Raw genomic sequence first — 12,399 nt, forward strand, 5'->3', positions numbered from 1 at the left:
TTGGAAAAGAAACAACTAGGCTTTAATTTTTAAAATTCTTTTTTTTTTTTTACATCTTTATTGGAGTATAATTGCTTTACAATGGTGTGTTAGTTTCTGCTTCATACTGAAACATACATATGTTCCCATATCTCTTCCCTCTTGCGTCTCCCTCCCTCCCACCCTCCCTATCCCACCCCTCCAGGCGGTCACAAAGCACCGAGCTGATCTCCCTGTGCTATTCGGCTGCTTCCCACTAGCTATCTACCTTACGTTTGGTAGTGTATATATGTCCATGCCTCTCTCTTGCTTTGTCACAGCTTACCCTTCCCGCTCCCCATATCCTCAAGTCCATTCTCTAGTAGGTCTGTGTCTTTATTCCTGTCTTACCCCTAGGTTCTTCATGACATTTTTTTTCCTTAAATTCCATATATATGTGTTAGCATACGGTATTTGTCTTTCTCTTTCTGACTTACTTCACTCTGTATGACAGACTCTAGGTCTATCCACCTCATTGCAAATAGATTTCGTTTCTTTTTATGGTTGAGTAATATTCCATTGTATATATGTGCCAGAGTTAGCAGAAGGAAAGAAATCATAAAAATCAGATCAGAAATAAATGAAAAAGAAATGGAGGAAACAATAGCAAAGATCCCCTGCCTTCTTTTGTCTAAACTTGTTTGAAGCCATTTTACCACATTGTTCCCTCTGCCTGTCATATTCTCTACACACAAGGCCAACATATTTCTGGTTTTTAACGTTCAACTCAAGGATTATTGCTTCTGTGAAGTCTTTCTTGAACTAATATCCATACTGCTCAGGTGGAAATAATAACCCCATCCTTTGTGATTCCACTGTAGTCTATATATACATAAATCATGTATATATAGATTTCTCATAGCACCTATAATATTATTGAATTTACTTGTTAAACTCACACTAGAAAAAGCCCATGAGGATGGGGGCCATTTTGTGTGTCCTGTTATTTCCAGCACCTGGAACAGTACCACACAGCATGTGCTTAATAAATGTGTCGAATGAATGTTCAAATTTTAGTCCAAGTGTTACTTCTTTCATGAAGCTTTGTCTGGCCATCTATTTGAAGCAAATTTTATTTGACTTTATACCTTTGTAGAATATATTGTTAGAGTCATCCACATTAGCACATAAACACAGCATGTTACCCACATACTTTAACTCCTCTGTGATACTGATAGCTTGTTTAGGGCATATATTAGGTCTTTAGTATTTTCCATAATCTAGCACATTGCTGAACTCAAGATAAAAATAAAATACTTTTAGAATTATGTATTAAAAAGCTGAAAACAAGTTTTAAGCCTAAAATAAACTGAAGTACAAGTTATGATTAATTTATTAATTTAATCTACCCGACTATATATAAATATACATATATGTGAATCTGGAGTTAGTTACCCAGTTATGGAAAAAATGCATATACACCTATGACATAAAATTAATCATTTTATTTTTATCCATCTAATTGGAGCAGTTGCTGTTAAAAGTTGAATATACAACTATCTAAAATAAAAATGCCTGCAGATTTAACATTTTGTTAATATAGGAAGAGAATGAAAAATTATAAAATAAGTAAAAAACAGTAAAAGATTTCTAAGGCAAGTTAGATAAATGAAAAATAACAAAGAAAAGCAGTAGAAGAGACAGACCTGCATGTCTTCTCCTTGTGGAGTCCACTTCTTCTGTGATCACATCGTGTAATGGACAGACATAGACAAAGGAGATGGATGTGAGTGGATGTACTCAAAAGGTAAAAAGTGACACTGAAGGAAAGGGTCTCAAATCATTTTGAGAAAAGATCCTGTGCACAGTTGTAGGGAAGATATAATCATATACATACCATATTAAAAGAAAAAAAATATGGAAGAACTGATGGTGAACTGGTTAAGCCACTATGGGTTAGCAGGATCAGAAAAATAAAGTTAGTGTAGAAATAAAGAGGATTCAAAAGTTTACAATTATTTATGGACAGCCAATCCTGAACAGTGATGCTGAAGAAAGATACCATTAGTAAAAACAACATTACTTGTATGACCATATTGTTTAAGACATTACTGAGTCCATTTAAGATCTGTGAAAATGCTTTTAGAACTTTTACTTATCATTGAAAGGAAAGAACTTAATTGAATCATCTTAAAAAGAGCAATAAAAATAGCTTGATCAGACTTCTGTGCCTTTTAAGTTTCCTAAATTGATGAGTACATACATGAAAATAAGTATGACCATTAGGCCAATAATTCATTGAGTTACTTCAGTACAGCAAAATATTATTATAAAAATATTCTAGAGAGTAACAAATATAATAAAACTCATTATAAAAAAGAGTAGCTGAAATATATGGCTTAAGTTAAATATTAAAGATTCAAGTTAATCTTCAATTTAGACAAATTTTCTTTGATCATATTCCCTTATGAGGTTTACTTATTCAGAAAATTCTTACAGACACCACATAACAGATCATTGATGTTTCCATTTAAATTTGCCCATCCAAGTCCAACATCTACTATAACAGATACAGCACATATTTTGGAAACACTTCTTTACCCATTGGTAGTGGAGAAGTTCAGAAGACATTTTATACAGTGATTAAGCAGGAAATGTCTGCTCAACTGAGCATTCTAAGAAAACTTTTTTCCAAAAGATATTAATGAGTTAGTATTAGTGTGACTGATACAGATAAACAATATAACACAAAACCAAAATGTCCTATTTTAATTACCTTCTTAGCTTCAAATTAGGTATTACAAAGTTCTTAATTCAAAACACCACATTCATTTCTGCAATACTTGTATCATAGTTTCTGAGCGATTTATAGAAAAACATGTTATACTAAAATATATTTGGAATATTGATATATTGAAATGATAACTCTTGAGAGAAATCTTTCCAATAACAAATTTATCTCTTTCTCTGAATAGTGAGAAAATGAAAATTTTCCACTAGGAAAGAAGGGCTGAGATATCCAAAACTTTTTTTCTAAGAGAAAAGAGAAATCCTATTATAGAGAACTGAAAAAAAATGACCATTTTGAAACTTAACAATGTCATTTTGATTATTATGTGAGCACACCTTTGACCTGTTCAAAATTAGACAGTAAATCTCATCACGATTATATTACAAACTAGACTTTGCCAATAGGATTGACCACTAGAAAAGTATTATCCTCCTGAAATGTACTCCTACATTAACATGTTATATGCCATATTTTCTTTTGCATCCCCAGTCCACCCATTTCTCAAAGAAGATAAAATAGAAAAATCTGAGCTATATTAACATCATAGGTTAATGCTGAATTGTATCATATTTTGCATTATGTTTTATAGGCAAAATTTCCCTATATATACATTTACCACACTACTAACGAAGTTTCCACACATGCTAAATTGAAATTGGTATGAACTGGATGAAATAACTGCTTAAGTATATTCTACCTCTAAGAAAACATTTTATTTTTTTGCAGAAAACATAAAAACAACATAAATAAATATCCTTTCACTACGTAGTATTTTCCCGTACCTTGACTATTTTATAATGGCATTGAGGTAATATTTTTCATGTTGTATGGATTCAAAACATTCAAATTTCTTTCCAACCCATTTATTAGTTTATTATAGAGAATAACTGAAGCACATAGAGTTCAAGTGACTTACCCAAGGTCATAAAACAAGTTCAATGGCAGATCCAGAAATAGAACAGAGGTCTCCTGATTACCAGGTCAAATTTCTTTCTACTAGATGCTATATGACCCAATAAAAACATGTGAAATAAAAAGTCTAGTAAGGGAAAAAAATCTTTTTATGTTGATACCTGAACTGGACATTTTATTACATAGTATTAATTAGAATGTTTTTAAAAAGAGGTACATGGTACAACTATGCAAGTAATTCACCAATACTTTTTACTCTTGTGAGGAATATGTAACTTAGCACCAACAATTTAATTGTTTTTAGAAAATAATACAAAATTTATATTTTAGAAAAGGATGAAAATGAAAGATTTTGACCAGGATCTCACTATTAACTGAAAGTGCCCATTAAATCATTTTTCCATCACTATGTGAATATGATCCATTAATAAATAGATCATAATTAATCTTACATAAAAAATCACTTAACTTTAATTAGCAGATAGAGTACTAATTTAAATCATAAAATTTCAATGTATAACTTTCAATTATACCAAATATATTTAAAAAATTTTTGACTTTCTTTTCTTCTTCGTGGCTACAGTTTTTAATATATACTATTTGTATTAAACCAGCCACATTTAAAAAGAGAAACTATATCCTTTAAATATCTAGGTCTTATTTAAATGGCAATAAACTATAAAAACTTATTTCATATATATTATTGTAATGAATTTCAGACTTCAGTGAACCTTGAAGGAGGTAAGAGTACCCCCTTCACTCTTCCTATCTCCCTAATTCTCCTTTAATTGTTACTTTGCCACAGTCAAACATTCTACTTTCAGTGCTGTTAATGGCAGTTCTAATGAGAAATCTTTCCAACACTTCATTTAACCAATAAGCAGTTAGAGTGATTAAAGATAGCAAAAGTATACCCTCTCTTAGGTCACAACTATGTCACAACTATGGCTGGATCTTAGTTTCAGATACAGAAAATATAAAAACTGTAATAAGAGTGTACAGTATTTGGGGGAGGTTCATTACATCACATGAGCTAACAAAAGAGAAATAAAATATATTCATATACTATACTAAAAGACATTAATAAAATATAATGAATAACTCATAAATACCATTTATGGTAATTATTTTGGAAAAATACTTTTAAATTTAAAGTACCATCAATGTGCAAACTGTAAAAAGAATGGTCCTTAATCAAGCAAAGTAGTAATTATATATATATATATATACATATATATATATATACACACACACACACACAATAAACCTGTATTGGTTGGTCCTTAAAGTTATAAAAATCTACTGAAGATAAACAGATATATAATAAAATACTCATTTTCATTAAATTATATGGTGTAAAAGTAAGTTTATGAGGATGAATATAATAGCAGCTTTTATGTAAAATTTTGTGCAAACCAAAATTTTCCTTGCCAATATAGTGTATTAACTACCATTATATTTCAAATGAACACATCTCAAGTTCAAACAGAAATAATAATCTGTAATCAACTTAATTTAAAAAGGCATAGACATGAGGCCTGTTTACGTATAAATGCAGTTTTTAACAAGGGTATATGATATTTATTTGAAAATCTGTTGACTAACAGCAGACATAATATTGGTTCTATTATCAGATTTAATTGTACTTGAGTAAATATCAATATATATTGTATAGAAGGAAGTATTCTCTTAGAAAGATTCCAGACAAAGAAACAGAAGCCTCAAGACTTTAAGTGTATATTACAACTTGCACGTAATTAAAAGTTAATCATAATTATGAGGGCTTTTTAAAGGTCATAGGAGGCTTAGAATGTTTCCTTTTAGAGAAGGCAAGATACCTTTCAAAATAAAGCCTAAAAAAGCATCTACTTAGTAGGCGCCTCAATGATACAAAGATCAAGACAGACCTAGAACATAAAAACAAAATATTTACCAAAGTTTAAAGATTTCAAACTAAAACTTCTCCACTGTGACAAAAATCTTGTAGAAAAATTCCTCAATCTAAGTTATTTGAATTTATTTTCTAAACTAATTATTACTTTCTATAATTTTGCCAACAACCATAAAATTATTGAACATTTACAAAAGCATCTACCTACCTATTGAAATGAGCAAAGTACAACCTTTTAAAATATTAAGCTATTTTTAAAGCTAACAAAAATGTTTCTTTTTTAAATGTTTTGTTTCCTAGTTCTAGCTGTGCCAGTTTTTTTTCTGATTCTATCCTTAGAGTCTGACATGTAATGCAATTTTTTTTTGTAATGCAATTTTAAATGCAGAAGAAAGACATACTTAGAGTATTTGTTGAGGGTGTTTAAAATAATTGATTTTTAAACTATAGGATGCTATATCATAAAAAAGAAAGTCACTTAAGTACAGGCTTGGCCTTATAAACTTATCTGTATGTTTAGAGGAAACTGACCTAACTTTAAATGAGCAACTAAATTCATAAATCATGAAATCTCACTTTATTCCAGGAGAACATCCTTGTTAACAAACAATGCTGTATTTACATCTGAGGGTGTTAGTAGTACTTAATGCCAAAATTCCGTCAGTTGATTTGTGTTCTATAAGATATTTACTTAGCTTGTTTTACGTCACTTTCTTCTGCCAAAAATAAAGTGCATTCATTCTACAACAATCCAGAAATAATCAGAAATTACCAACCTGCTAATATTGACCAAGAACACAACCTCGATTATTTTTACCAGATTAGATGAATTAGACTAGCATCTAATTTGAAGACTAAATTAGAATATTGAGTTAGACTGAAATAAATTGCTTCTACTTTAAAAAAAGTGTCAAATTATTCAATAATGAAAGGAAGCAAGAGTTCATAACACCAAAATAGTCAAGAAAAAATTTAAATATAAAATTTACCCACAAAATACACCTTTAAATATTTACTTTTCCTGATGATAAATTTTATAAAGCATAATTCCAAAGGTTGAACTAAGTAAAAGAAAATCCCTACCTTCACCATAGTTACAAATACATAAAGAATACAATATGTAAATGCCCATGTTGGAAAAAATTAAAGGTTAATACATTAAATCATAACAATGCTAAAACTAGGGGCTTATGCACACAAAAGCAAGTAGTAAAACACAGCTTGTTACTTTGAATATTTTCAATTTCCAAAATACTGTATAATCATACAGTAACCCAGCAAAGTGTTTCATTGCCCTCACTTTTCCAGAAAAACACAAGGATTTATTTTCCAGATAAGATACAGGAAGGTGAGTAGCATTGTCATGATTCAGGATATTTAGAGAAAAAGTAGCTAAGTCAATTCTAGATTTTCCTAGATATAGCATACCTTCTACTTAGAAAATGACAAATCAAGGTGGGCAATCTTTTTATGAATAGTATCAAGTAATCATCAAACATATCAGAAATCATTTATAATTACATCTCAAAGTAGATTCTGAACTATTTAAGTCCAAGACTTTTTTATTTTGGAGAAACTAAGGAACTATATTAGTTCTAAAACATTCATTTAGTCTAACTGAAGTTAGCTTTCTCACCACACTACTTTTGAGTTTATGTAAAATATGAGATAAAATATTTTATGTAAAAAATATGCTCTTTTCCCAGATACTGTCCTAATTACTAGAAGAACAGATAAACTCACAAAGCGAAAATAATAAATTTCAACAGATTAAACTTTGTTTTCAATGTTTAATAACACTGCATTACTGTAGGCCATAGTGTTCTCATCTAGAATCAGATTGCTCATTGAGAAAATAAACAACAGATTTTCCATGCTCATATGTCCTTGATTTGCATTAAGAATGTTTTGTTAACTTCACAGCCTAAACAAAATCTAATCCACATTCTAAATGAGGAAGACATTTAGCGATTTACTCTGAACATCATCCATAAAATCTGGGTTTTAAAATCATTTGTAGAATTCTTATATTGTATGATCACATCAAAAATACTAATATGATAAACATCATTCTCTTTACCAGGGATTTTCATCTACATTGCTGTCAGTTAAGTTAGAAATACTGGAAAAAAAATCACCCATTTTGCTCATAATTCTCTCAGAACAGCCTAGTTCAGAGATGTATTTTTCTTAAAAGAAGCAGATACTAATGCATATTACTTAAAGTTCACCTAAGTATTTGTTAACCCATTTTCTAGACTATATAATGCCATTTAGTCCTCCAGTTCCGTAGTCATATATTTAAAATAAAAATTTCAAGTGATGCTTTGTTAGTATACATCCTTAAAATGGCAAAATTCCCAGGTATTGTTCTTGCATAGATTTTCATAAAACACCAAAAGGAAAAGATAACGATATATGTTATTGATTCATAGCTAACTTTGCATCTTGGGTTTGGGTTCGAGTCCTTACAAACTTTTTCTAATGCCACAAGTTTACTACAATAATCCTCTGATGAAGAATCCTTGACTATTAATGGAAGATGATCTCAGATTTTAGTGAATAAAAATTATGTTTTAAACCCTGATTACAATTACTAAATTATTAATATGGTAGATGTATCTAAATATAAAACAAAGAATGAATCCAAACATGTCTTCTGTAAAGCCCAGGCTCATACACATGTTATTGAAATGCAATTAGCCCCACCTGATATCCCACTATTTTCCTCCCATTCTATCACTCCAAAGTCTCAATAATTAAAAATATTCTCAACATATCCTACCTCACTTTTAGAAACAAACAAATAAAAATATTTATGAACACTAAAATTGAACAAAGCATACGGCCTTAGCATATTGCATACTTACTCACGACATTTAGGATTTGAATTTCCAGGAATTTCCCAGTATATAGGAAAATGCATAACTGCCAAGATTGAAAATCTATAAGCAATTTAAACCATGACATTAAGGCACTCTAATTACATTAATTTTCCTCTACTGCGCACATAGTTTATATTCAGTTAGAAGGCTTAAGTGATTAAAAAATGCAATATATGAGAATACACAAATTAATAATATCTAAAGGAAATTTTAAAAAATTTTGTTTGTGAGATTTAAAAATATGTTTAGCAAATATTGCATTCTTTCATGACTTTAATACTCAATGTAATTTATTTACCATAGATATATATGGCCACAAACATATTCATGTAATCAGAAATGATGGCAAACAAGACAAATAAATAATAATTTATGACCAAGGATAACCTACATCACACAACACAGCAAGGAGACACTTTGAGAGTAATAGTTTTTGTTGTATAAATCATAACATAAAACCCATTTTATACTTTGTTTACTTTTTAAAATCCTCTGAAATATATTAAGCTAATTATTATTTTCCAAATAAGCTAAGTGATTCTTAATTGAAGATTTGAAAAAACAGGTAAGATATTTTTCTTACAACTGCATGAATATGTTTAAATTTGCAATGTGAATTCCAGTTTATTTACTTATTTTCAGTATGTAACTGTTTCACTAAAAGAGAATTCACAGATTAAGCCATTTGCACTATGGCATTTTTCCTTGCTCTCCAGACTTATGTAACATAATACTTTTTCTCAAAACATCCTATTATCCTTAATAGCACTATCACAATTATAATAACTAAATCTTTAGTTATAATTATTTTTAACTTACATATTTTTGCCAGAATGTAAGCTCTATGAGGGCAATTGCGGCATCGTTCTCGTCTACCGCAGTAACTCAGTGCCTACCATAATGCCTGGCATACTACACGATAGCAATGAATACTTGTTAATAAATCAGTTTAATTTATATATTGACATATTTTAAACTACATGTTTCAGAGATTTAACATGAACCAAGTTACCACATAAAAATACATTAACCCTATTACTATAGACTCAGCCATTTAATGATGATAGTGTTATAAAAAAATCCATCTGTATTCTAAAATTTTGAATGAAATTTTCATTGTACTCTCATCCAATTACTGATTAAAAGTAGTACTGATTATTAAGTTGATTGGTTATCTCTGCATTTTGCTTCTCTTCCTTTTACTCCTGGTTCAAGTTTTTGTCCTCTGCTTAATTAATCTTATCTCCCCCAAAAAAAGAGAAGAAAGAGAGAGAAAATAAAATCACTTCATTTCAATTTATTGGTAGAATTAATGGTTTGAAGAGGCTCTTTATTGAATTAGAATACTATGCTATCATTCCATCTTGGTTTTGTTGTAATATTTTTAGCTCCAGAATTTGTAAATAAATCATTACCAATTGGTAAGATATCTCGATAGCATTTGCAATTAAAAATAAGGAATAGCCTACGAAGACAAACTTTAAAAAAAATTATATTGAGCTTTCTATAGTACTTTTTTAGGGACGTAAGCACCTCTCATGAGGGTAGTTTAATTTGGATCAAAATAACCAAATATATAAGTTAAGTTATCATTTGTGCTTAAGTGAGTCATTTTTTTCTTAAAGAAATAATCTTAATAATAAAATAATTGTTATTTTCCCAAAAATATGTGTAATTAGTTTTCTAAACAAATCTTGAAATAAAGTTTTCACCACTTTAATCTAAACAGACTCTACACAGTCTAAAGTTCACACCAAAGTGAGAAAAATGAGGTACAACAAGCACACACATATTTAAAAAGCATGAAATGCAATGCTTATCGCCTCATGCTTTCAGGGGCTTTCCAAATCCTGACAAACCTGGCTCAGATTCGTGTTTCTTTTGCGGCAATGGTTTGTCATCACTTAATGTACCATTCACATTTTTCTGCTGGTCTTCCCATGTAACTTCTAGTATAAATCAAAAAAAATAATCAGAGTTTGTCAGAAACATTAGATAATTTGTGTAATAAGAGCCTAAAATTACTTCAGGGATCTAATTATTTTTTAATATTTTTCCCCTAAATTCTCCCATAAGCTTTCAGTAGTACGTAGTTAATGTTTTAAATATAGAAATGTGACACTTAAAATTGTTTTATAGATTTCAAAATCCAAATCATTTAAGTTTGCTTCCAGGAAATTCTAAAATCTATTTGCAATAAAAGAATTTTTGAAGATATGAAGAAAACAATGATTTAAATGATGTCAAATAAAGTTTTCTTCTTAGTTGATATTAAATAATTTTATTTTAGAAATAAACATTTTGCTAAACATTACTTTAATGTGGTGAAATGAAATGTTTATATGGAACTAAAATGCAGAGATTTTCATATATATCAAGAGAAAATCTGTAACATTTTAGTATATGATAAGATGGCTATTTATTTTACTACCATATTTGGTACTTTCGTTAAACAACAGAAAAATGTATGTGCTATGGGATATTATTTCAATAAAAACTATTAACAGTTTGGTATCACTGAATATGAGTTACCTGGCTTATCTAAAATCATTTGGAGTTATCTGTAGCATAATATAATATTCAACAAATATATATTCAGCACCTACTATAACCCAGGCATATCTAGGCACTGGGGATACAACAGCAAAAAAAAAAAATAGACAAAAACCTATGCTTTCATAAAATTTATATTCTAGTGGGAGAAATAAATTATAAACAAGATAAATGAGTAAAATATTTTGTGACAGATATTGATAAGTACTAAGAAGATAAACATGAAGTAGGTAAGAAGTAAATAAAATGTGCAGGGTGTGATGAAAATTTGAATAGACTAGTCATGGAAATCCTCATTAAGAAGGAAGGTTTTGAGTGAAAAACTTAAGGAAGTAAGGGAGTTACCCTATGGTTATTTAGGGAGGGCATTACAGGTAGAAGAACAGCACATGCAAATGTCCTGAGGTGGGAGCATGTCTGACATGTTCTAGGAAAGCACGAAGGTCTCTGTGGCTGGAGCAGAGTGAACAAAAGGGAAAGTCATAGAAGACGAGGTTAAAGAGGTAATGGAATGGAAAGTGGAGGGAGTACAGATCATGTAGGTTCTTGGAGGTCATGTATCAAAAGACTCACTGGTCACCATTTGATCTTAATCTCATAGTAGCATTCATAAACACTTAAGTATACACTTGCTTTTCTTTTTACTCACATGTTTCTAAAGCAGTAAGTCAAGTAGACAGTTACTATCTATGTACATTTTAATCCCCAGGAAGTTTCACCATGCCATAAACAATTCTCTGGTACTTATTCACCTCTGGCCATAAATAGTGGAATACTAACCTATTTTATAATATTAAGCTAAGCAAAACATAAATAGGAAGATAAAAATCACTATCGAAAATGTAAAAAAGTATGCTATACTGCAACATCAAATATGGATGATTTTGGATACACCACTTTGATTACTTATACTGCTAGAAATGACGGCATTAAGTGTAAGGGTTTTTCAGTTCCTATACCTGAAATAAATGTTATTAATAAAGGACATTTGTTCTGGTCCAACATAAATCAGTTACTGCAAGGAAACAAACTTCTTGCTTTGGGAGTTAAATTTACACCTTGGTGTGTAGTTGACCCCCTGATTTCGTAATTGGTAGATAATCTGATAAAGATGCAATATAGTTTTCCCAAGTGGTAAACAATCTGGATAAAGATGCTATATTTGAATCAACTGCTAGTGGAAAGAAAAATCTTAAAACCTTTAAAGAATATACAAATCTTCTGGCAAATTCCAAGACTAGTTTAGCCCTCTTTAGCTAAAAGAACAAAGGAATCATCTGCTCCTTAACCAAAGTTAACCTGTAGTAACACAAAAACAACAGACTAATTTCCCCATGTTGAGGAAAATAATAAACTCATTTATAATACAGTATTTCTTGATTTTGAATAGCCTGCACTTTGGGTTATCT

The 12,399-nt window shown here is 30.0% G+C and overlaps 1 protein-coding gene across 49 annotated transcripts in view; it reads right to left on the reverse strand.

The window, feature by feature from the left end:
• The window catches only part of RIMS2 (regulating synaptic membrane exocytosis 2), a 572,125-nt gene that overhangs the window by 161,227 nt on the left and 398,499 nt on the right, over positions 1-12,399 (reverse strand). For 19 of the 49 annotated variants that reach the window (XM_067711518.1, XM_067711536.1, XM_067711533.1 and 16 more), the window contains one exon: positions 1,665-1,697. The exons of 28 other annotated variants lie outside the window; for them this stretch is intronic. In XM_067711518.1, the coding sequence (XP_067567619.1) occupies positions 1,665-1,697 (33 nt within the window). The remainder of the gene's footprint in view (positions 1-1,664; positions 1,698-12,399) is intronic. 2 more of the 49 variants (XM_067711525.1, XM_067711514.1) reach the window with 1 other exon arrangement.

This window comes from Pseudorca crassidens, chromosome 17 (genome assembly GCF_039906515.1).
Source record: "Pseudorca crassidens isolate mPseCra1 chromosome 17, mPseCra1.hap1, whole genome shotgun sequence".
Lineage (NCBI taxonomy): Eukaryota > Metazoa > Chordata > Mammalia > Artiodactyla > Delphinidae > Pseudorca > Pseudorca crassidens.